This window comes from Triticum dicoccoides, chromosome 7B (assembly GCF_002162155.2).
Source record: "Triticum dicoccoides isolate Atlit2015 ecotype Zavitan chromosome 7B, WEW_v2.0, whole genome shotgun sequence".
NCBI lineage: Eukaryota > Viridiplantae > Streptophyta > Magnoliopsida > Poales > Poaceae > Triticum > Triticum dicoccoides.
In genome coordinates, this window is record NC_041393.1 from 8,470,877 (window position 1) to 8,492,851 (window position 21,975).

Sequence of the window (21,975 nt, forward strand, 5' to 3'; positions counted from 1 at the left end):
ATAAGCAGACTTCTCTCATAATTTTGCCTATTGCAGTGACTTACCAAGCAACTAAGTGCGAAATTACCAGCCCTCCGTAGTTTTTATTACCAACTTTATGCAACAAAACAGAGTACCCAAAAAAATTCCCCATTCCCTTGCTACACTAAACATAGATTTTGTGTCCACCATGGAAAAATAAAGACAAAAATATAGGAAAGAGGAACCTTTATTGACCACAAAAATCATTCTCTCATACAATGGAAGATGCATTGCAAAAAAGGTTCATTTTTTCAGTCTACAAAGAATGGTATACTGCATGAAGTAAACAAGTTATCAATCTGTACATAGTAAAAGTTATTATCCACTTTAGCTAAGTACTAACATTGGATAAAGAAAATTGCTGCCTTTTAATGGAGATGCTCATGTTGTACTGTAATTGTCCTGTTTAGTGTTCTTCCCAATCACCCCTGCGATTCTTGCCTTCGAACACCTGTGTAAAAGAGTAAACAAAACAATGAGTTTCAAAAAAAGAGTGAACACGTGTAAATGTATACTAACGTGCAAACGTAAAAACAAATCAAGCAGGAGTAGATAAATGGATGCTAGCAGAGGAGATAATGCAGAGGATGGAGGAGGAGGTAGAAGGCATGAAGAAGGTGATGCAGCGCGCACACCAAGCAGCAATTCAGCATACCCAAACATCATAGGGATAGGTAAAATTACCAACATTACTGTTTACATATCATAATGGAATGAAAAACCCAGTGTTATACTTTACTATTGAAGTGGGTTTGAAAATTACCAGCATTGGTGCACACATATTACCAGGTCCAAAAAAATGCAAATTACAAGGGTTTTTTAGGCAGAAAGAATACTTTAATATTGAAGTGGGTTTGAAACTTACCAGCATTGGTGCACACATATTACCATGTTTAGAGGATGCAAATTACCAGGGTTTTTTAGGCAGAAAGAATGCTTTACTGTTGAAGTGGGTTTGAAAATTACCAGCATTGGTGCACTCATAATACCAGGTTCAGAGTATGCAAATTACCAGGGTTGTTTAGGCAGAAAAGAAAGATACATTCACTGAATCTTCAAAAAACTACCATGATGAAAAACTGTTATTTATCATGTAATATTCCACTAATCTACCAGGCCAACGTGCAGGTGCTCGGGCAATCAGCGCAAACAACAGCTTGCCCAGTGGTGGAGCAAGTGCACATAGTGCTGGAACAAATGCAAGCACAGGAGCTGGGAGCCTTGGAGAGTAGACAATAAGCGAACCAGCAACTCCAGAATCTGCTGGGATCGATGCTGATATGGAAGGGAGCAACATGGAGGCATATTCCACACCTAAGCCACCTTTACAAGGGACAAAATTTGACACCATGGAGAGTGCACGTGACCACTACAACACCTACGCGCGCAGGACTGGCTTTGCAATTAGGCAACAATTCAAGGAAAGAGAGGGTTGATGGAACTATAAGCAGGGTGCTACTAGTTTGTACAAACTATGGCAAACGACGCAACGACAGGGATGAGTTGCAAGATGTGGAAAACCCAGCCAGCATTGTCAAGAAGAGGAAAAAAAGAAAGTTGCCAGGACTGAATGTGAAGCGCACATGTACCTATCCCACGATGATGCATGGTGGACTGTTGACCGTTTCGAGGACACCCACAATCACCCCCTGATCAAAAATCCTTCCCTAACAAAATTCTTATCCTCACATCAGTACATTCCAAAGAAGGAGCAGGACTTCTCGAGGGTTCTGCATGCATGCAACATTGAGACTGCGAGGCAGATGCAGCTGATGTCATGGTTCTACGGGAGCGCTAAAGACGTAACCTACACGACACAAGACATTGCTAATCAACGAGCTAAGTTCCGCTTAAAGCACCGACACAAGGACGTTGGCATCACAATTGCATACTTCTAAGAGATGAGGGCCAAAGATTCATATTTCTACTGGAGAATCAAACTTGATGATGAGGACAGGGTTGAGAACTTGTTCTGGATAGATGGCGCATCACGCAGGGCATATGAAAAGTATAATGACTGTTTGTCGTTTGACACAACATACATGACAAACATGTACAAGATGCCGTGTGCACCATTCATTGGAATTAATAACCATGGTCAATCCATCCAGTTTGGGTGTGGCTTCGTTCGAAACGAACTAAAGGAAAACTTGTGTGGCTTTTTAACACATTCCTCCATGCAATGGGTGGTGTTGCCCCTAAAAACATCATCACAGACCAGGACTTTGCAATGAGGAGTGCGATCGACTAGGTCTTCTTGAACATAATACACAGAAATTGCCGCTAGCATATAATGAAGAAGGCGCAGGAGAAACTTGGAAAACTTATGGCTGATGATAAACCACTAAACAAAGCGTTCAAAGACTTTGTCGACAACAGCTTGACTGGTACGTATCTAATCTGTTGACCCATTTTAATTACCATGCAGCAAAATTGAGAAGTCATATGAATATATGTGATGCACAAGTTACCATGTGTGGGTCTACACAAGTTACCATGATCTTGTTGGTTATATTACCAGGGGGCAGTTACATATTTGATACCAACTATTGGTTTAGAAAAGTTACCAGATCTGGAAAAATTGTTCAATAAAGTTACCATCTAATAACTAGGAAAAGTTACCAACATACTTGTAATTTAATTACCACTGATTGTGTATGCTGTTGTAATTGTCTCATGTTTTGTGTATCACAGAGGAAGAGTTTGAAAACAAATGGTGGGCAATGAAGGATAAATATGGGCAGACCGACAACGAACATTTTCACTGGTTGTGGGAAAATAGGAAATGTTGGGCCCTGGTGTACTACATGAGGCATTTCTTTCCATTCTTGCAGACAACTGCAAGGAGCGAGGAATTCAATGCTGTGCTCAAGAAGTACGTGAACCCCAATAACTCATTGATTGAATTCGCAACTCAATACACTGCAATCCAGGAGAAAGTAATGGTGGCTGTGGCGAAAGAGCAAGTGGACACAATTTACAAAGAGGCAGACATGTATTCATTGAACCCAATCGAGTTACAGATGCGAGGGATATACACACAAAATCTGTTCTCCAAGTTCCAGGTAGAGATGAAGCTAAAGACTACTTACGGATGCGACACTTTGCAAGATGGAACCTTCAGGATGTGGTCACTCCGAGGCATACTACCAAAGTATGGGGATAGGGACTACCATGTGGAGGCGAACAAGGATGAAGGGGTATACTCATGCACTTGCTGCAAGTTTGATCACGATGGGCTATTGTGCGCACACATACTACGAGTAATGGAACAGATTGGAGTCTACGAGATACCGAGGAGGTATATCCAGGATAGGTGGACACGGGATCCAGAAGAGGACCTTGTTCAGCCTGATTACCAATAGCCAACAGTTAAGAAGGATATGACAGAGGAAGGAAAAAATATCATGAGATATACATCTATTCTGAATGATTTCAAGGAACAAGCAAAAGGCGCTTGCACTACTGATGAAGGGATGGCATTAGCAAGTAAACATGTTAATGTTTTCAGAGACGACATGGATGCACTAAAAAAGAGGCAGCTAAAGAAAGCAAGAAAGGAAAAAGATGAGAGAAAAGAAGCACAAATGTTTTCTTCACCACCAGGGACTAGTGCCACTGAAGGTGTCCCATTAGCGCATCAAGGAAGCATTCCTGTCACGCATGTGTCTGGCAATATTTTCCAGTTCAAGGGCTCACATACCGAGGGATCCCAATCATCAAACACAAGAGTGATACTAGACCCACCAAAGTCTACTACAAAAGGGTGTCCGAGAGAGAAAAGATTCCATCACCCATTTGACATTGCAAAGCCAAAAAAAGAGAGGAAGTGTAGAGTCTGCGGGTCGGCAGATCATGATAAACGCAAATGTACTTCACCCATCCCGCACTGAGAAATGCAAGTTAGATGGGCATTGAAATGCAAGTTAGAGATTTTACTTATCAATTTTACCCATTTTATTGTGTAAAATGGTATCGAGACACCATGTAATGAAAAGTTATCAGCAGTCAAACATGTAAGTTAAAGTCCAGAATGTAATGGGGATTTTTAGAAATGAGAATGAGATTAGTTATCATTCTTTGTTTGTGAGCAAAATGTTATGACACAATGAAAAAGAAAGTTATCAGCACCTGTTATAGTATGTTATCAGAACTGAAACATGTAAGTTAAAGTCCAGAATGTAATGGGAATTTTCAAAAATGAGAATGAGATTAGTTATCGTTCTTTGTTTGTGAGCAAAATGTTATGGCACAATGAAAAAGAAAATTATCAGCACCTGTTATAGTATGTTATCAGCATTGACTATCATAAGTTATCAGCAAAAATGTATAAAAAAGATAGTAATCAGCCAAGAAAAAAATGTATAAAACTATCATCGATCTTAAACATAAAACTTATATTGGTGCAAATTTCTCACATCAATTACTCCTTATTGAACAAGTGATAGCGCCATTGCGTGCATTTGTTAAGAGGATGGTCCAGCTACATGCTTGTCAATATCTTCCTAAGCGCCGGGATCTGCTCCTTAGTTATTGTCGGGATGTTTTTACCATCCCAGAACTTCAAGTTCTTGAACGCGAAGAAACCGCAATCAGTGCTAAAAGGAAAAAAATAAGAAATGTGTTAAATAGCAAAATAAGATAAGCAAAAAGGTGAACGAACTCTTAAAATGCTACACTACTAAGTTACCGGGTATTCGGATGGAAAAAATGATGGAGTACTAGCAAAAAAACTAACCCATTGTCCTGTTTGAACACATAGATGTACACCAGATCATAGTCTTGGATCTACTTACTCGAGTCCTTGTACGCAATCAACCAAGCTTTTTAAATGCCATTCATAAGCTTCGTCGCATGTGTGATGAGCGAAGGGCTATCTTGTGGACGAAGAGAATAAAGAACTTCAAATCTTTTTGCCTTGAGATTAAGGCACAAGACATACCAATGCCCGTCATTGGAAATAGTAGCTGTTAAAAAATGTGAACACATGAACACAAGAAGTTATCAATGCATTTACAATTAAAAAGGCAAAGTTATCAGGAAACTGACAACATATGTTATTAGTGGGGATACATGAAAGTTACCACGGAAAGGAAAAATGTGAACACATGAACACAAAAAGTTATCAATGCATTTACAGTTAAAAAGGCAAAGTTATCAGGACACTGACAACATATGTTATCAGTAGGCATACATGAAAGTTACCACGGAAAGGAAAAATGTGAACACATGAACACAAGAAGTTATCAATGCATTTAGAGTTAAAAAGGCAAAGTTATCAGGACACTGACAACATATGTTACCAGTAGGCATACATGAAAGTTACCACTGAAATGTAACATAACTAGGTACAAGCTAAAATTCTTTAAAGGTACGATGTCTGACAAAACCAAAATAAGAGCCTGATAAAATTGAATGTTAGACCCACTAAAAAGCAGCTTGTAAGATTTAAAAGAAGAAAAGTATGTAGTTTACGTAAAAAATTGTACCTGATTTTGGTGACTAGTATGTAGTTTGCATCACGACGGAAATGTTTGATTAGGAACCTGATCGTCATATCATGTATGAGAAGATATATTGACACCAACCATGGAAAGATGATCTTCAATATCAGTAGGCATACATATGTTATCTTTTCTCTAGTATTGAAGATCATCTTTCCATGGTATAGAATCAGAAAGAATTCGGATGTGGAGCTCTGCAATATTATTCGAAACTTGACCAACTTTTATCACACTATTAGCGAGCTCCTCCAATGTGACCCGCCACCCATCGATGTCAATAACCCTAATACTGAAAAGCAAACAAAGAAAAAAAGTATATAAGCAAATGTTTTGCCGGTGAGGGGTCAAAATACTAGAGAAAAGATAAACAGTAAATGTCATTACTGTTTTATCTTGGAGTCAACTGAATCAATGGTGTGCTTGATAACTTCTGCGTAAATAACCTCTTCGAGTGCAGATGATGTGAGGCCAAAATATGGAGGCAGAAGGAATTGTGATGGGCGGCTTACCCTAACTTTCCGAATGTACGATTTAGGAGTCACACTGGCTGAATGATTACCATAGGGAGGTTGAATAACTGGTGTAGCAAATTCAGGGCTGGTGGGGTGGTCTAGAAGAAAAGTGAAGGGAGTTATCAGAGTTGGGAATGATGGAAAGAAATATTATGGGGAAACAAAAAAAGAAGTTATCAGAGTTTAGAACAGTAAATTATCAACATGAAGATAATGATGTTATCAAGGTTGGCAGTAGGAAAAAGTTTGTTAAATAAAATCTTCCTATCAGTACCTTTTACAGACCCGTATTTTGCTTTTGTTCTAACAATGGCACGTTCGACTTCTTCAACCCACATAATTACATCAGCGTCTTCAACATACGCATCATAAACTCGAAATCAACGCTCTTCAAAAAGTTGCGATCAGGTCAGTTTGTGAACTGACTAAAGGAACACTACTACAAAAAAGGCTATAGATGGAATGGCCACTAATGGCGCACCTGTCATGTGGTGCGCCATTACTATATTCTAATGACGCACTATGTCTCGGTGCGCCATTAGTAATATATTACTAATGGCGCACCTGGTGCCTGGTGCGCCATTAGTAGTTTTGAAAAAAACATAAAAAAATTTGTTACTAATGGCGCACCGTTGTATAGTGCGCCATTACTAGTTGACATAGTAATGGCGCACCACATCCGTCGTGCGTCATTAGTAGTTTTGAAAAAAAAGTAAAAAAAATAAATAAAAAAATATTTGTTACTAATGGCGCACCATGTCTCGGTGCGCCATTACTAGTTTTAACTAGTAATGGCGCACTGTCCACTGGTGCGCCAGTACTAAGTTTTTTTAAAAAAAATATCAATTTTTTTATACTAGTAATGGCGCACCGTGGGTGTGGTGCGCCATTACTAGTTTAACTAGTAATGGCGCACCACCCCACGGTGCGCCATTACTGAAAATGATGGAAATGTCAAAAAAATAAAAGAAAATAAATTGCCCATGTGATATGTGGTCTAGTTGTTGGGAAAATTTACAAATATGAATTTTGACTTTATTTGCAAAATCTCTGTGGAAATTTGTAAAATGGGCATAACTTTTGCATACGAACTCGGATGAAAAAGTTTTTTATATGAAAAGTCATCTACTCGAAAAGTTACATCCAAATTTAACTGGGGAAACCCCGTTAAACATTTTCAAAATCCCCAAAAACCTAACAGAAAAAAAGTTATGGGGCTTTCAAGATCTAGAGGCAAAAAAATTCAAAAAAATTTTAAACTTACTAGTGGCGCACCGTGGATGAGGTGTGCCACTAGTAAAGAAAAAAAATGGTTTTGAATTTTGTTTCAAAAAATGATACGTAATATGACCGGGAAGTTTGAAATATTTTTCAAAATTTCATCATAGTCATGAACATGAACAAAGTCCTAGACGTCAACAAGGTATAATCGGATTGATATGCTAGATATATCAACAAGTGCGTGTGAAGTGAACTGTTGCTGGGGTTGGATAGAACTCTGAAGTTAAGTGTGGTTGGGCTGGAGTAGTGTGAGGATGGGTGACCTTTCGGGAAGTTTGACCACAGAGTGTGATTTGACCTGAGATTAAGCATATTGACTCGAGATTAAGCCATAGTGAACTGAGATTAAGAAAAAATAAAAAAAATTGGCGCACCATGGGATATTGTAATGGCGCACCAGGGATGCGCCATTAGTATACCAGATACTAATGGCGCACCACAGGTGCGCCATTAGAAAAAAAACTAATGGCGTGGTGCTAGTGGCGCACCTATAGTGCTCCATTAGTAGCGAAAACAGGTGCGCCACTAGCAGCCCTTTTTCTAGTAGTGGAATGTCAAATATGTGGAAAAATAGCTAAAGAAAAAAGTGATAGATAGTACAGAATGATGATATAATTACTGTAGAGAGAAAAAGGAAAGAAAATGAGGGGGGTCAGGATAGTTAAAGGGGCAGCATAAATGTATTAGAATGGTTTGTCTGTGCGTGCAGGGAAAGGAGGGGGAGGGGTGTATTTACAACATCAATAAAGGAAACAAAATGGTTGAAGTTATCAACATGGTGATAGCAGAAGTTATCAGGGTATGATCACAAATGTTAGCATTTAAGTAACTAGTTAGCAAAAAAAATTGAAAACATGTAGGTATCTAGTTAGAACAAAAAATACTAGCACAACATTCGCAAAAAGTTATCGTGGTGAAAGTTACCATACGATAAAATGGTAAGCTGAACAACAAGGTACAAATATCTTTCATGTAGAACGATGTATTTATCAGTTAAAAGTAGAGCGCTACAATTATCAGTCAGATGTTAGCATGGTGATAGCAGAAGTTACCACACAAAGGGTTGAAGTTATCGGCATGGTGATAGCAGAAGTTATCAGGGTATGATCACAAATGTTACCATTTAATTATCTAGTTAGCAAATAATTATCAGTCGGATGTTATTAAAAGTTACCAGGAAAAATGAACAATAATAATCACGTATAATACATCCACACACCAGACAACATAAAAAATAAAAGAGCGCAAATGTGAAACGAAAAAACATAGTTAATTACATAGCACACACGCAAAAGCATAAGTCATTACATGTGAGAGGGGGGGAGGTTGTCCATACATAGGATAAAAAGAGCATAAATATACACACAAGGATCAAACTAAAAGCATAAAAAAGGTCTTCGAAAAGCAGACATCCATCCCATCACTCTGTTGTGATAAAGCGAAGACACGTATATGCCTTCACTTACCAAGGACAGCAGGCTCAGAGCTTGAAAACGGATTGGAGTCAATAGGATTATCTTCAGAATTCTTTAAATCTCGTGGTGCTGTCGTCATATGATCAATTGGGGATGCTGCTGCTCGGTCTTGGGGAGTATTGTTAACCGTTGGGACCACTGTTGGTGCTTGAGTTGTCGAAACAACCGCTGGGGGCGGTGTTGGTACTGCAGCTGGGACTGCGGCCGTCGTAATAATAACTGGTCCGGGCGGTGTGGGGCCAAAATCTAGGCCAAGAGAGGAAGATGGTGGGGTGAAATCCCAGTAGGCCCTATCAGCAACATCTTCTACATCTGCATTAATGCTGAATTCTTTGGCGGGGACTTGGTCATCCCCAGGTTGAGCTTCAACAAACACTGCATCTTCAGTTTCAACTGGTTCTGCCAAATTGGATTGGGAAGATTCAACTTCAGCTTGAACAACAGATGCTATTTTGACAGGAGCTTGCTCATCTTCAGCTACAGCAGCGGTCATTGGAGGAGCAATTCCTTGAACTTGATCAGCAAAAGTTTTAGCTACAATAGCGCTTGTTGAAGGAGCAATTCCTTGAGGTTGATCAGCAGAAGTTTCAGCTACAACAGCAATCATTGGAGGAGCATTTCCATGAGGTTGATCAACAAAAGTTTCAGGTACAACAGCGTTCATTGGAGGAGCAATTCCTTGAGGTTGATCAGCAGAAGTTTCAGCTTCAGTGCCAATAACAACATTGGCAATTTCTTCTACCACTTGAGTAATAATGGCTGCTACCACGAGCTCATCCACAGCTTCATCCACAGCTATGGGAGAAGTGACCACGGGGGAGTCTCTAAAATAATCTTTCGCGTCCTTGGGAGCAAAACGAGGAGAATGCCTAGTTGCAACTGCAACTTTAGAAGACTTCGTAACCTTCCACACAGTAATCTTGGTCTTCTTGCTACACACAAAGAAAAATAAACATGGACATCACCAGCTTATAAAAACATTAGTTACCAGCTTATATTAACATTAGTTATCAGTTTATATTTGCATACAACAGCTAAAAATAACATTAGTTACCACCTTATATTGACAGAAGTTAACAGCTAAAAAATAACTTTAGTTACCAGCTTATATTCAAATTATTTGACATCTTATGGCCAACTTGGTTATCCACATAATGCAAACAATCAACATCGTCATGAATCATTAATGAAGATGGTAACTATGAAGATAACAAAGTTACCAACAAATTTATCATGCTAAAAAAACAGTAAATATTGTAAGAGCTTTGACTATAAAAACTACCAGTCACTCCCATACAGATTATGATGCCACGCATAAAAGAGTTAAATTACCGGTATATATTCACCTAATTTACAAATGAAAAATAAACAAATAGAGAAAATCATTTAGATATCATATAGTGAGGAAAAATAACATTCATAATCACCTGGGTGCATTTCAGACGAGTCAACATCTGCCGAAGAACGTGCAGGATTACTAGGTATCTCCTCAGGCGTGACACCCATACTGCTCAACCGAGTTTGCTGAAGGTCGGCAACACTAATAGATGGAGCATTCGAACACCTGACAAGTTATTATTTGAAAAGGATATAGTGCACGTGAGAAAAATGTTACCGTAGACAAACAACACATGCTTACCAGCATATAATTACTAAAATTATCATGCAAACAAAGTTAAACAACATATTGTTCAAATAAAAAGCTGAAGTTATTATCGTGACAATAGCTACTAAAAGTTATCAGCCTTACCATGATATAATTACTATCCATTCTAGACAAAAACACAGGCTTATTAAGGAATAGAAACTATCGAGACATATTTACTTCTAATTATCAGAAGCTAGGTGCTAGGAAAAGTGGTAACACAAAAGAGTAACAACAAGTAAGTATGTACACAAAGAAAAATAAACATGGACATTACCAGCTTATAAAAACATTAGTTACCAGCTTATATTAACATTAGTTATCAGATTATATTTGCGTACAACAGCTAAAATATAACATTAGTTACCAGCTAAAAAATATAATATAACAAATGAAAATAAAAAGAAATCAACTAGCACATGATAAGAAACTCACTTGCGAGGATGTTGTTTCTTCCGCGTGGGATTGGCAATTACTGAGTTAGTGCCCTTATCAGGGCCTACAAGCTCATTGATGACTATTGCCTTGATAGAACGATGTGTATCATCCAACGACGGCTGGTCAGAAACAGTTGTACCAGTGGCCATGGGCGGAGAAGGTAGGCGTAATTTCTTGCGACGCCTGGAATATTGCTTTTCGAAGTTACGGACAAGAGAAGAACCGCACCTCTTCACAGAAGCATCAACAGCAGCCTCATTTTGAGTATCCGTCGTATCTGGCTGGTTATGCAATCCATCACTATATACATTCCCGGAACATGCAGTAAGCATAATCCAAGACTCGAGAGGCTGATCGGTTCCTGTAGTAGCAGTTCCATCAATTCCAGCTGACCTTACCGACACATTGGCAGCTGCAAACATGGTTGCACCCACATCTGCATTCGCTGCGCCACTACCTGAAGCATCATGGGCATTCGGTCCAGCACTACCCCCACTACCTGAAGCCTCATGGGCGTTCGGTCCACCTGAAGAACCATGGTAATGAACGTGAAAATCTAGATCTTCGTCAGAGTGACCATCATCGCCACCATCACTATCCTCAGGATCAGAATCTGAACCTTCAACAGTTTGCTTGCTGGGATCTTTTACTGCACATGAGCGGGATGCAGGACGGGTGCTTGCAGTCTTCTCGGCAGTCTTCTCGGCAGCAGAAGATAAACCCTTTAGTTGGTCTCTAACAAATGGGACATCCATGAGTTGTCTTCATCATCCAAGGACATGAACTCATTAACAAGACCACCCAGGAGGCCAACTATGCCAGACGAAAAGCGACCCACAATAGCAGAAGCTTTAGCAAGTTTCTGATAGAAAATCATGAATGAAAAAACAAATAATCAGGTTGTGAGTGGCATTAAGTATCATGCAAAAACAACTAAAAATACCACACAAATATAAATTCAAATGAAGTTATTCCGAAGTGAGAATCTAAAATATAAAAAAAAGTTACCATCATGAAAACAGTACAAGTTACCAGGTCTTTATAACAAAATTTACCAGGAAAAAGGAAAACAAAAATACCCAAACGCACAAAAAAGATTATAATACCTGTTCAGAACAGTTTTGCGGTGCATGAACATGCATGAATTTATATAGACCTTGTAAGCCACCAAACAAGCAATAGTCTTGACCATATTGGGGCTTAAGCTAAAAAATGATAAAAAATAAATTAAGATCTTGATAAAAAAGATGGCAATACATAGAAGGTAAGAAAAATGATGAATGGGAAATTACCGGTAATTTCCCATAAGAAAGCTTGTCCCTGTGGACATCCATCTGGAGAACTTTCGATGCCAACTCATTGGTCCACACATTAATTGCAAAAGGACCATTAGGCAAGATGATACCAATGTCAGTTAAGTCAATAGCATCTATATACAGAAGCTGGAAAAACAGAAAAGGTCATTACAATCTAGCTGTTTGGCGGAATAAGACGTACAATCCAAAAATCGTGGGAACAAAAAAAGAATATGGGGACTAACATTGTAGAATAGGAGGCAGCCCGTCATAGGCTTTCCTTTTGAAAGGGCTTTGTGAAGCTGATCCGCAATAAATTTGCACCAGTTGAGGTTTTTTACATTGCCAATATTTTTCTACGAAAAAAAAGAAAACACATGAAACATAGAGGAATGTATGCACACAAGTTAGCAGGGGACATAAGTATACACTTAAAACACTGGATAATCATTGAATCACCAAGTACATAAGCACACAATTACCACATTATTGAGAAGTAAGTCAAAATTACCATATTTGCAAGGCATAAATAAATTATCAGGTGCATTACTAAATAATTATCACACTTCCATAAAAAGTTATCAAGCGCATTACTACATAATTACCACACCTTCAGAAAAAAGTTATCAGGTGCATCACTATGTAATTACTACACATTCATAAAAAGTTATCCGGTGCATTACTATATAATTACTACACCTTCATATAAAGTTATCAGGTGTATTACTACATAAAAACCACACTTCAGATCATACAAAATCAAAGGGACAGAAATTACCAGACTCCAAAAATCAGACTAAGAAGCAAAAAAGTTACCAGGTATAAAAACAGAAAAGAAAAGAGATAAAAAGTGTGAACTAGAAAGATAGCCAAATGTGTTTACCAACACAGAATACCATCTGGTGCTGATCTTGTTGGAAGTCGTTGGCGCCATCACAGCGCTGGCAGCAAGCATAAGCCACAAGCGCTTGAAATTGTCATCATGCCGATTAGTGCTCAAAATAAGATTTAATACAACAACAGTTTTAGGAGCATGTCCAAGATCACCAAAAAGATCTCCCGCAAGCTCAAGCTGTTCATTTGTAGGAACCTTGAAATCCACTGCAATATCACCTCGCAGCACACCCATTATACGATGCACAGACTCTTCATTGACCGGTAACCTTCCACGACCAGGTACAACGACCTCACAGGAATCAGGGTCGTATAGACCAGCAAGCCATTGAGAAAGCTGGTTGAACAGATTATCACACTTGATATTCCGCAGACTAGTGAAATCCATGTCATCAATCGCGGACTTTCTCTCATCTGACATGTCCTTACAGGCAGTCACAAGAGCACTAGGAGAAGCCCTGTTCTGATCTGCGGGAGGCTTATGCTTCTTTAAGGGGTTCACCTCCTCAAAGTCATCATCTAATTTGTGCTTCCTTGGCATTGTGACCTGACAAACAAGAATAACAAAAAGAAAAAAGTGAGCATAAAAGATGCATATCTGTTGAATTAATAGTCGCACACATATTCTTAAGATACATTGGTAACTTGTGAACATACAACAAGATACCTCATCGACAACAGAGAAGGACGAAAAACAAATAAGGACATGTGTGCTTCTACTAGATATTGAATACCTGATTTTTTTTGCTTATGATACACCGATAAAATGGATGTATCGGGCAAGATAAATTAGGCAAAAAAGGGATGGCAACAACTTACACACAAACACATATATTGGACATCGCGACACTAAGTATTAAAAAATCAATGACATGATAAATTTTATAGTGGACTCCTGATAAATTATTCAAACCACTGATGGTAAAATTTACAATTAAAGTTCAGGTAAGTTAAATGGTGGCACACCCATTAGTTAGAAACACACAAAATGCATCATGAAAATTAGGGATGGGAACAACTTACACGCAAACACATATATTGGACATCACATCACTAAGTATTAAAAAATCAGTGACATGATAAAATTTACAGGAGACTCCTGATAAATTATTCACACCACTGATGGTAATATTCACAAATAAAGTTCAGGTAAGTTAGAAACACAAAATGCATCATGTAAAGGGACACCACTGATAGTGCTAGAACAAATAATCCATCATGACAACCTAAACACAAAACGAGATGAACTGCATATAAAACACACAAACAGTATTGGATTATCACCAGCAACCTAATTATACAGGTGGTAATTCAATTCCTTCACTGCAACCATAAGAGCATGATAAAATGGAGCCCAACATAGATACAGAGTGAGGAGAGTAGTTGTAAAATCCCTGCACCGAACCCTAGAAATCAGAATCGAGCCGTGTGGCAGGGGGGGTCAGTTCAAAAACCTACGGCAACTACCCACAAAATCGAAAACGGCAAATTAAGCACTAAACGATGTGCATGCGAAACAGTTGCTAACAAATAGAAAATGCACCACGAATTGATAGTATTGAGCGCATTCATCGTCTGTTCTAACCTGCAACCAACCGACGAACATGTCGCCACTAACCGCGTCGAGAAATAGAGCACGAACTACTGGGCAGATGTGTGGGGGATTGAATCGATACTCGCCGGTGCAACAGAACCCTGGCGCCGAATTGGCCGGAGAAGGCGCCGCCTCTCCGCGTCAACGGAGAGAGAGCGGGGGCGGAACGGCCAAGGAACAGAGAGCGGCTAACGACGTCGAGAAACAGAGCACGAATGTGAGGGGGATTGAATAGAGACTCACCGGCGGAACAGAACCCTGGCGGCCGGAGAAGGCGCCGCCTCTCGGCGTCGACGGAGAGAGAGCGGGGGCGGAACTGCCGAGGAAGAGAGCGGAGCGAGGCGGGAGTGGTGGGGGAGGGAGGAGTTAAGGCAACGCGTATAGGGGGAGACGGTTCAAGCGAGACGAGCGTCGAACGATGGCCCACCAACCAGCGACAGAAAAAAGGGAACGGCTGGCTGGAACGTGCACGGGCGTTGGATTTGAACTGGACGACAACAAGGTGGTGTGGCGATTTTGCAATCTATCACAAGTGTGCCAAATACATTTAAATATTGGTGAACATTTTCTAATTTTCATGAATAAATAAGACTGAAAAAAATAGCGCTACAGATTGTTTCTTGAGCAATTGGTTTTGGCGATACAAAAACGCTGCAGGAAAAGTCAAACAGTGGAGCGATGGCCGTGGCCCATTTATGGGTTGTCCCCTGCTTTTCCTCTGCCTTTTACTTGTCCGTTCTCATTTTTATAGATTCTTTGGAATACTTTATTTATATTCTCATATTTTCTTTTCTTGATAATGTCCTTTTCTTTTTACATTTTTACGCTAAGTGCTTAAACCTCTTCTTAAATCACATGAACCCATATTTATACATGCAAAAACATTTCTTTTCGAAGTTTACATTTTGTTTTTTGATAAATTACAATTTTCCTAAACTTCAGGTGGCTGAAATAATTCTTCGCTTCAGTCACTTTTTCCTTCTTCCCGGGCGCACAAGATGAGGAGGTCGGACCTCGCCGGAGAAGAAGCAACCTCACTATCTATCTTCAACTCTGACGCCTGATGAAAGTGATTGATGCAACATATTTTTCAGGCATTATACTATAAAAAGTTTAAACATGGTTTGAATTTTCATTGTATATAGAAGAAAACTTATATTGTGATACTTGAACATTTTTATTTTATCACTATGCATGTGTAATTTCTTAAACATTCTAACTTTCTTGTTTACAATATTTTAGAAGATTCCGAAATATTTTTTGTATAAAAAGTATCTCCTTTGATCCGCAAACATACAAACCGCCAGAGTCCAGCAAACCGGCCGCCTATGATTGAATAGTTAGGAGGTGGTACCCTCAACCCATCAGAGTTGAATCCTAGATTTGGCGTTGATGCTCGTATTTTCTGGATTTATATCAGGCCTTCTAGCGATGTGCATTTTGTGGGAGAAGACGTTCGCGTCAAATACGAAGGTGTCTATGATGATTTCATAAATCTCGAAATGATGTGCCGGCTGAGTCTCTTGAAGATGCTCATCTATACCCCTATATAGTGTGCGAATAACTTTAAAAGATGATCGTTGGATGAAGTCAATCATGCATTACAAAGATGGCAAATCCGAGCACTACTGGTCGTTGGATATCATCTACATTTCATCATATTTTGCCACATGTACAAGTTAGAAGACTCAATGGTTGATCTTAAGCATAATGAACAAACCTCAAAACACAAGCACTTCTTCTTTGTTCTAAAATCTTCCATATCATAATTGCCCAAAAAAATTTCTACATGAATTACAATTATTTGATATTACTTTATGCTTTACTAAGCACAATTTCATGAATCTTAAAATATATTAGCTTTTATATAAAAACTAATTGATTTTGAATGAGATGAACTATAAGAATTAAACGAACATCTACGTCTTGCATATATGACTCAAAGTTTACATGCTATATGTGGTATTTATTCATAATTTGATTGCCAAATCTCATGCATGCAATGCACGTGTGCCTATATAGTATGAATAACGTCTGCATATGTGCATGTGTTAATAGGGATGAATGTATATACGTACGTATGAGCGTCCGCGTTTGTATTGTGTTGAAAAAAGACGAATCCCTTGGCATGCAATGTTCCGCCGCAGCACTTCCGAATGAAACGAACTCAATCCCATATATTTATTCCACATTTCGGAACAAATAACGAAACTGCCGTGACAATCTCGTACAACATGAATGGACAAAACAAATAATGTAAAAAAAAAAAAAGCAAACAAACAATTTCATGGGCGGCATCGACCGATATCCATCAATTCTGAACCTTATCCTCAGCATGGTCTCACTCCTCGAAGCACCTGACGGCGTTGTCGGGGTCGATGTCGCTGCAGAGCGGCAGGTCGGCGGGGAGCGCCTCCAGGCTGAGGTTGGCGTCCCTCAGCGCGAACACCACCTCCTCGAACAGCAGCCGGTTGCCCGTCGGCGTGAGGTGCAGCCCGTCCCTGAGGAACGCCGTCTCCCACCCGGGGAACTCCTGCATCCTGGACCAGAGGTCGATAGCCCGGAGCCCGCACTGCGCGGCCACCTCCACGCACGCCCGCGCGTACCGCCCGGCCGCCTCGTTGGTCCGCTCGGGCAGGCCGGACGCGTCCCCGTTGCGCGGGAATCGGACGCGGCCGCGCTCGTCGACGGGGGGCGGCGTGATGAGGATGAGCGCCGCCGACGGCCAGCGCGCGCGGAGCAGCGCGCAGATGGCGCGCAGGTTGTCCCGGTACTCTGGGAGTGGCACGTGCTGGAACGCGCTTGCGCGGTCGGGGAGCGACGCGTCGTTGGCGCCGAAGAAGACGGTGACGGCGGCGACGGCCGCCGACGCCGGGATGGCGGAGAATGCGCGGTCGGCCACCAGGGACGCCCAGCGGGTGTTGTAGCCGCTGTAGCCCCGGAGCACGACGTCGGCGGAGCGCGAGTAGTGGTTCGCCAGGTGCGCGCCCCACCCGCCCTCCCCGAACGACTCCTCCGTGATGGAGTCGCCGAACAGCACGATCGACGGCCTCATGATGATCCTCAAGCAGTCAAGCCCAAGCCTCGATCGCTCGTGGTAGTCAAGCTCGATGAGAGGCATCGATCGTAGCGTCGGCACGGACGGGTATGGGTATATATAGAGACAACGAAGCCAAAGGCGGCTGCATGGGAGAGCTAGCCGGGTTGGCCGTACGCACGCACGTTGAATTCGTCCCGTGACCTCACGCCTGACATATACGGGCTCGGTTCAGTGCTACAGACGAAAAGAACAAAATACCACTCTGGATCGTCTTGGTTTGTGGCGACGTCGCTTCCGTCGTACGGACACATCCAGTATGGAAAATCAAACTGCCCTCGTCGCCTGATCGTTATTCGGTACCGCCTCTGTGCCGCTAGAACATTCCTTTCCCCTGGGCTCGCGTATATGAGCGGTGATCTTAGTACTACTTGATACTCCCTCCATTTTTATTTACAATGTATATTAGTTTTAACTGAGCTTGACCTTGTATATAGAAAACAATGTGAATATTTACAGTAACAAATTTATATGATGTAAAAATATTTGCAATGATGAATTCAATGATATATATTTGGTTGTTTATATGTTAATATATTTTTCCAGATATTCAATTTGGCTCTCGGAGCATATGCTCCTGCGCGCGAAAAAATAATTTATGAAATGCAAAAAAGGGAAAATCCCCAACAGTTTTTTTACTACATTTACGTTCATAGTATTATATTATGATATGATAGTGACTTCATTTGACATGCATGACAGGTATTGATACATTATTTGATATAATATGATACCATATCATGGTACTCAATCCTTGCTTTTCCCATTTAGTTATATGCCGCCTCAGCAAAAATACATAGTAGGCAAACATAATACTACCTAATTATTATGACCAGCCTAATATATCTTACCTTGGAGCACCTACAGTTGGACGCCTCAAACCCCCCTCGAATAAGTGGGCAGACAACCCGGTTAGTGACCAGTAATAAAAAAAACAAAGAGCGGCCTCAAACCGGTCTCAAACGTCCGGACTGACCGATGCCCCTCATATCCGGCACAACTATGGGGCGTATATGGGGTGATCTGGGTGCGTCTACCACGTCGAAACTGACAGGCCGACCCCAACAAAAAGTGACCAAATCCCCCTCCGACTGACCCCTTTTCACTTGCACCTCCACGCCGGACGTCTACTACCTCCGCCGCCACTCTTGCGCCGGATCTTGCCCTCCGCCCCGGACTTCACACAACAACTAGGAAGCAAAAAGAGCCGGGCAGCCATCAATGCTTCTTCTTTTGTGAGGGATATTGACAATGATTATGAACCTTCTCTGCTTACAAATAGAGAAGATTAATAATGACAGTCAATACTCTTCAGAAAGGGTGCGATGATGATTATTGCTTGTTACTTTTGGATAACACAGCTATTTAAGCCGGCCGCCTCACTCCTCGCGCGGTGAGGTGGGACTAAACCCCCAACCCCACCAGCACAACACGTGGTTGTTATCTACACTGAAAATCTTACTTATGAACAACTGTGTCGGCCCGACACAAACTGTCAGTTGGGGTCGGCTACACTGACACTAGCAGAAAACAGGGCATTTGTTCCGGTTCGTAAGGGACTTTAGTCCCGGTTCTTGAACCAGAACTAATAGGTCGTTACTAATGCCTCCTCCCTTTAGTCTCGGTTCTTACACGAACCGGGACAGATGGGCATCCACGTGGCCGCTGCGGGCAGCCCAGGCAGGGGGGCCTTTGGTCCCGGTTGGTGACATAAACCGGGACCAAAAGGCATCTGAGATTATTTTTTTGAAAGTGGCTAGTTTAGGGGTTTTGGGGGGTTAATTTAGGTTGTTATTAGCTAGCTAATAGAGAGAAGTGTCCTCTCTTATCTTCGTGCTTGGTTTATCAACGCTACTGCTATGTTCATTTCACCCGCTGATATATAACAACTCTTCATGCTCGCATCATGCATCATCATATATAATAACAAGTCCTACTAATCATGCATCATCATACAACTTCTACTCGTTATTAATAACATGTCATACGATCATCATACTCATAGTCATCGAACCCAACCCTACATAATTGTTCTTAGCACATCATCAGTATCAGGTAGACCTAAACACACTTAAGATAAAATAGCATAAAACAATATAGACCCTGACTCTCCATTATGAAGAATGGAGATCATCCTGTCTCCAATTCTTGCGCTTCGCTTCCTTTTACTTCCAAGAAGCTCCTTATGATTGTCCATACATTTTTTCCATTCTTTGATTGTCATGTCTCCACTTCTTTTAGAAATACGGTATGGACAGTTAAGATTCGTAGGACGACCCGGTTGTACATTCAAAACATCAAGGCGACCATGTGTATACATCAGATGAGGCACACAATCATTCGGGATTATCTGTTGAAAAACATAGTAATAACTTCGTAGTTAGCAATGATGTATACTAGTTTTAGAAGTATGCAAAAAGATGCACGGATGTCGTAATAGTAAAAAATCTTACCAGGGTATCTCCATGGTAGTTACCGTAATTCAACACGTGCACTAGTGGCACGTATTGACCATAATGTTGAGGAGTTCGATTGTAGACATTGTAATTCTCAAGATCAGTACAAAATGCGATCAGATGATTTTTCTCCTTATAAGTTAATTCGGAGCCATCGGTGTAGTGGGTTTTGTCTACCATCTTCTGCACATTCTTTGAAGAATGAAAATAAGTTGTCAATGGAAATAAGCTGTCAACTATTTTGAAATAAAAAATATAAATTACTTAATAACTATGTTAAGCTCTCACATGGGGGAAGAATTGGAGGTGTATCCACAAGGAACCAAATGTCCATATTGTCTTGCTCGTTGTAGTATCACCAAGATCCATGGTGACAAGCATACCCTCATCAAAACCATACATCTTGCAAAGTGCTTCCCAATTTTTGCAACCAAAATGGGTTACACTCTCAGCATTGTACCGCTTTACTTTAAAATCCACACCATGATGGGTCCTTAGGAGAATTTTTTTTTGGTTTCCATACTTTCATGGTCTTCAAAACCCATCCTCTCCAAGACATAGCGTCTTGCATAGCATGGGATAAGCTAGTCGAATTGGAAAAGATGAAAAATACACGTTAAAATAGTTGAAGTTGTTGGGTTTCGTAGTAATTTCAAAAAAATTCCTACGCACACGCAAGATCATGTGATGCATAGCAACGAGGGGAGAGTATTGTCTACGTACCCAACGCAGACCGACTGCGGAAGCGATGACACGACGTAGAGGAAGTAGTCGTACGTCTTCTCGATCCAACCGATCAAGCACCGAAACTACGGCACCTCCGAGTTCGAGCACACGTTCAGCTCGATGACGATCCCCGGACTCCGATCCAGCAAAGTGTCGGGGAAGAGTTCCGTCAGCACGACGGCGTGGTGACGATCTTGATGAACTACAGCAGCAGGGCTTCGCCTAAACTCTGCTACAGTATTATCGAGGAATATGGTGGCAGGGGGCACCGCACACGGCTTAGGAATAGATCACGTGGATCAACTTGTGTCAACTTGTGTGTCTTTGGGGTGCCTCTACCTCAGTATATAAAGGAGCCAAGGGGGGAGGGGGCGCCGGCCAAGAGAGAGAGGCGCAGGAGGAGTCCTACTCCTACTGGGAGTAGGACTCCCCCCCCCCCCAATCCTATTCCAACTAGGATTCCCAAGGGGGAAAGAGGGAGAGGGGTGGCCGGCCACCTCTCCTAGTCCTAATAGGACTAGGGGAAGGGGGGAGGCGCGCAGCCCCCTTGGGCTGCCCCTTTCTCCTTTCCACTAAGGCCCATGAAGGCCCATATGGCTCCCGGGGGGTTCCGGTAACCTCCCGGTAACCCGGTAAAATCCCGATTTCACCCGGAACACTTCCGATGTCCAAACATAGGCTTCCAATATATCAATCTTTACGTCTCGACCATTTCGAGACTCCTCGTCATGTCCGTGATCACATCCGGGACTCCGAACAACCTTCGATACATCAAAATGCATAAACTCATAATATAACTGTCATCGTAACCTTAAGCGTGCGGACCCTACGGGTTCGAGAACAATGTAGACATGACCGAGACACGTCTCCGGTCAATAACCAATAGCGGGACCTGGATGCCCATATTGGCTCCTACATATTCTACGAAGATCTTTATCGGTCAGACCGCATAACAACATACGTTGTTCCCTTTGTCATCGGTATGTTACTTGCCCGAGATTCGATCGTCGGTATCCAATACCTAGTTCAATCTCGTT

General features: G+C 41.2%; 1 protein-coding gene across 1 annotated transcript; it reads right to left on the reverse strand.

The window, feature by feature from the left end:
• Positions 1-16,816: 16,816 nt before the first annotated feature.
• LOC119342238 (GDSL esterase/lipase At5g45920-like) lies at positions 16,817-17,714 on the reverse strand. The gene has a single exon (XM_037614084.1). The coding sequence runs from the start codon at positions 17,712-17,714 to the stop codon at positions 17,001-17,003; it is 714 nt and encodes a 237-aa protein (XP_037469981.1). The 3' UTR covers positions 16,817-17,000.
• Positions 17,715-21,975: the final 4,261 nt, after the last annotated feature.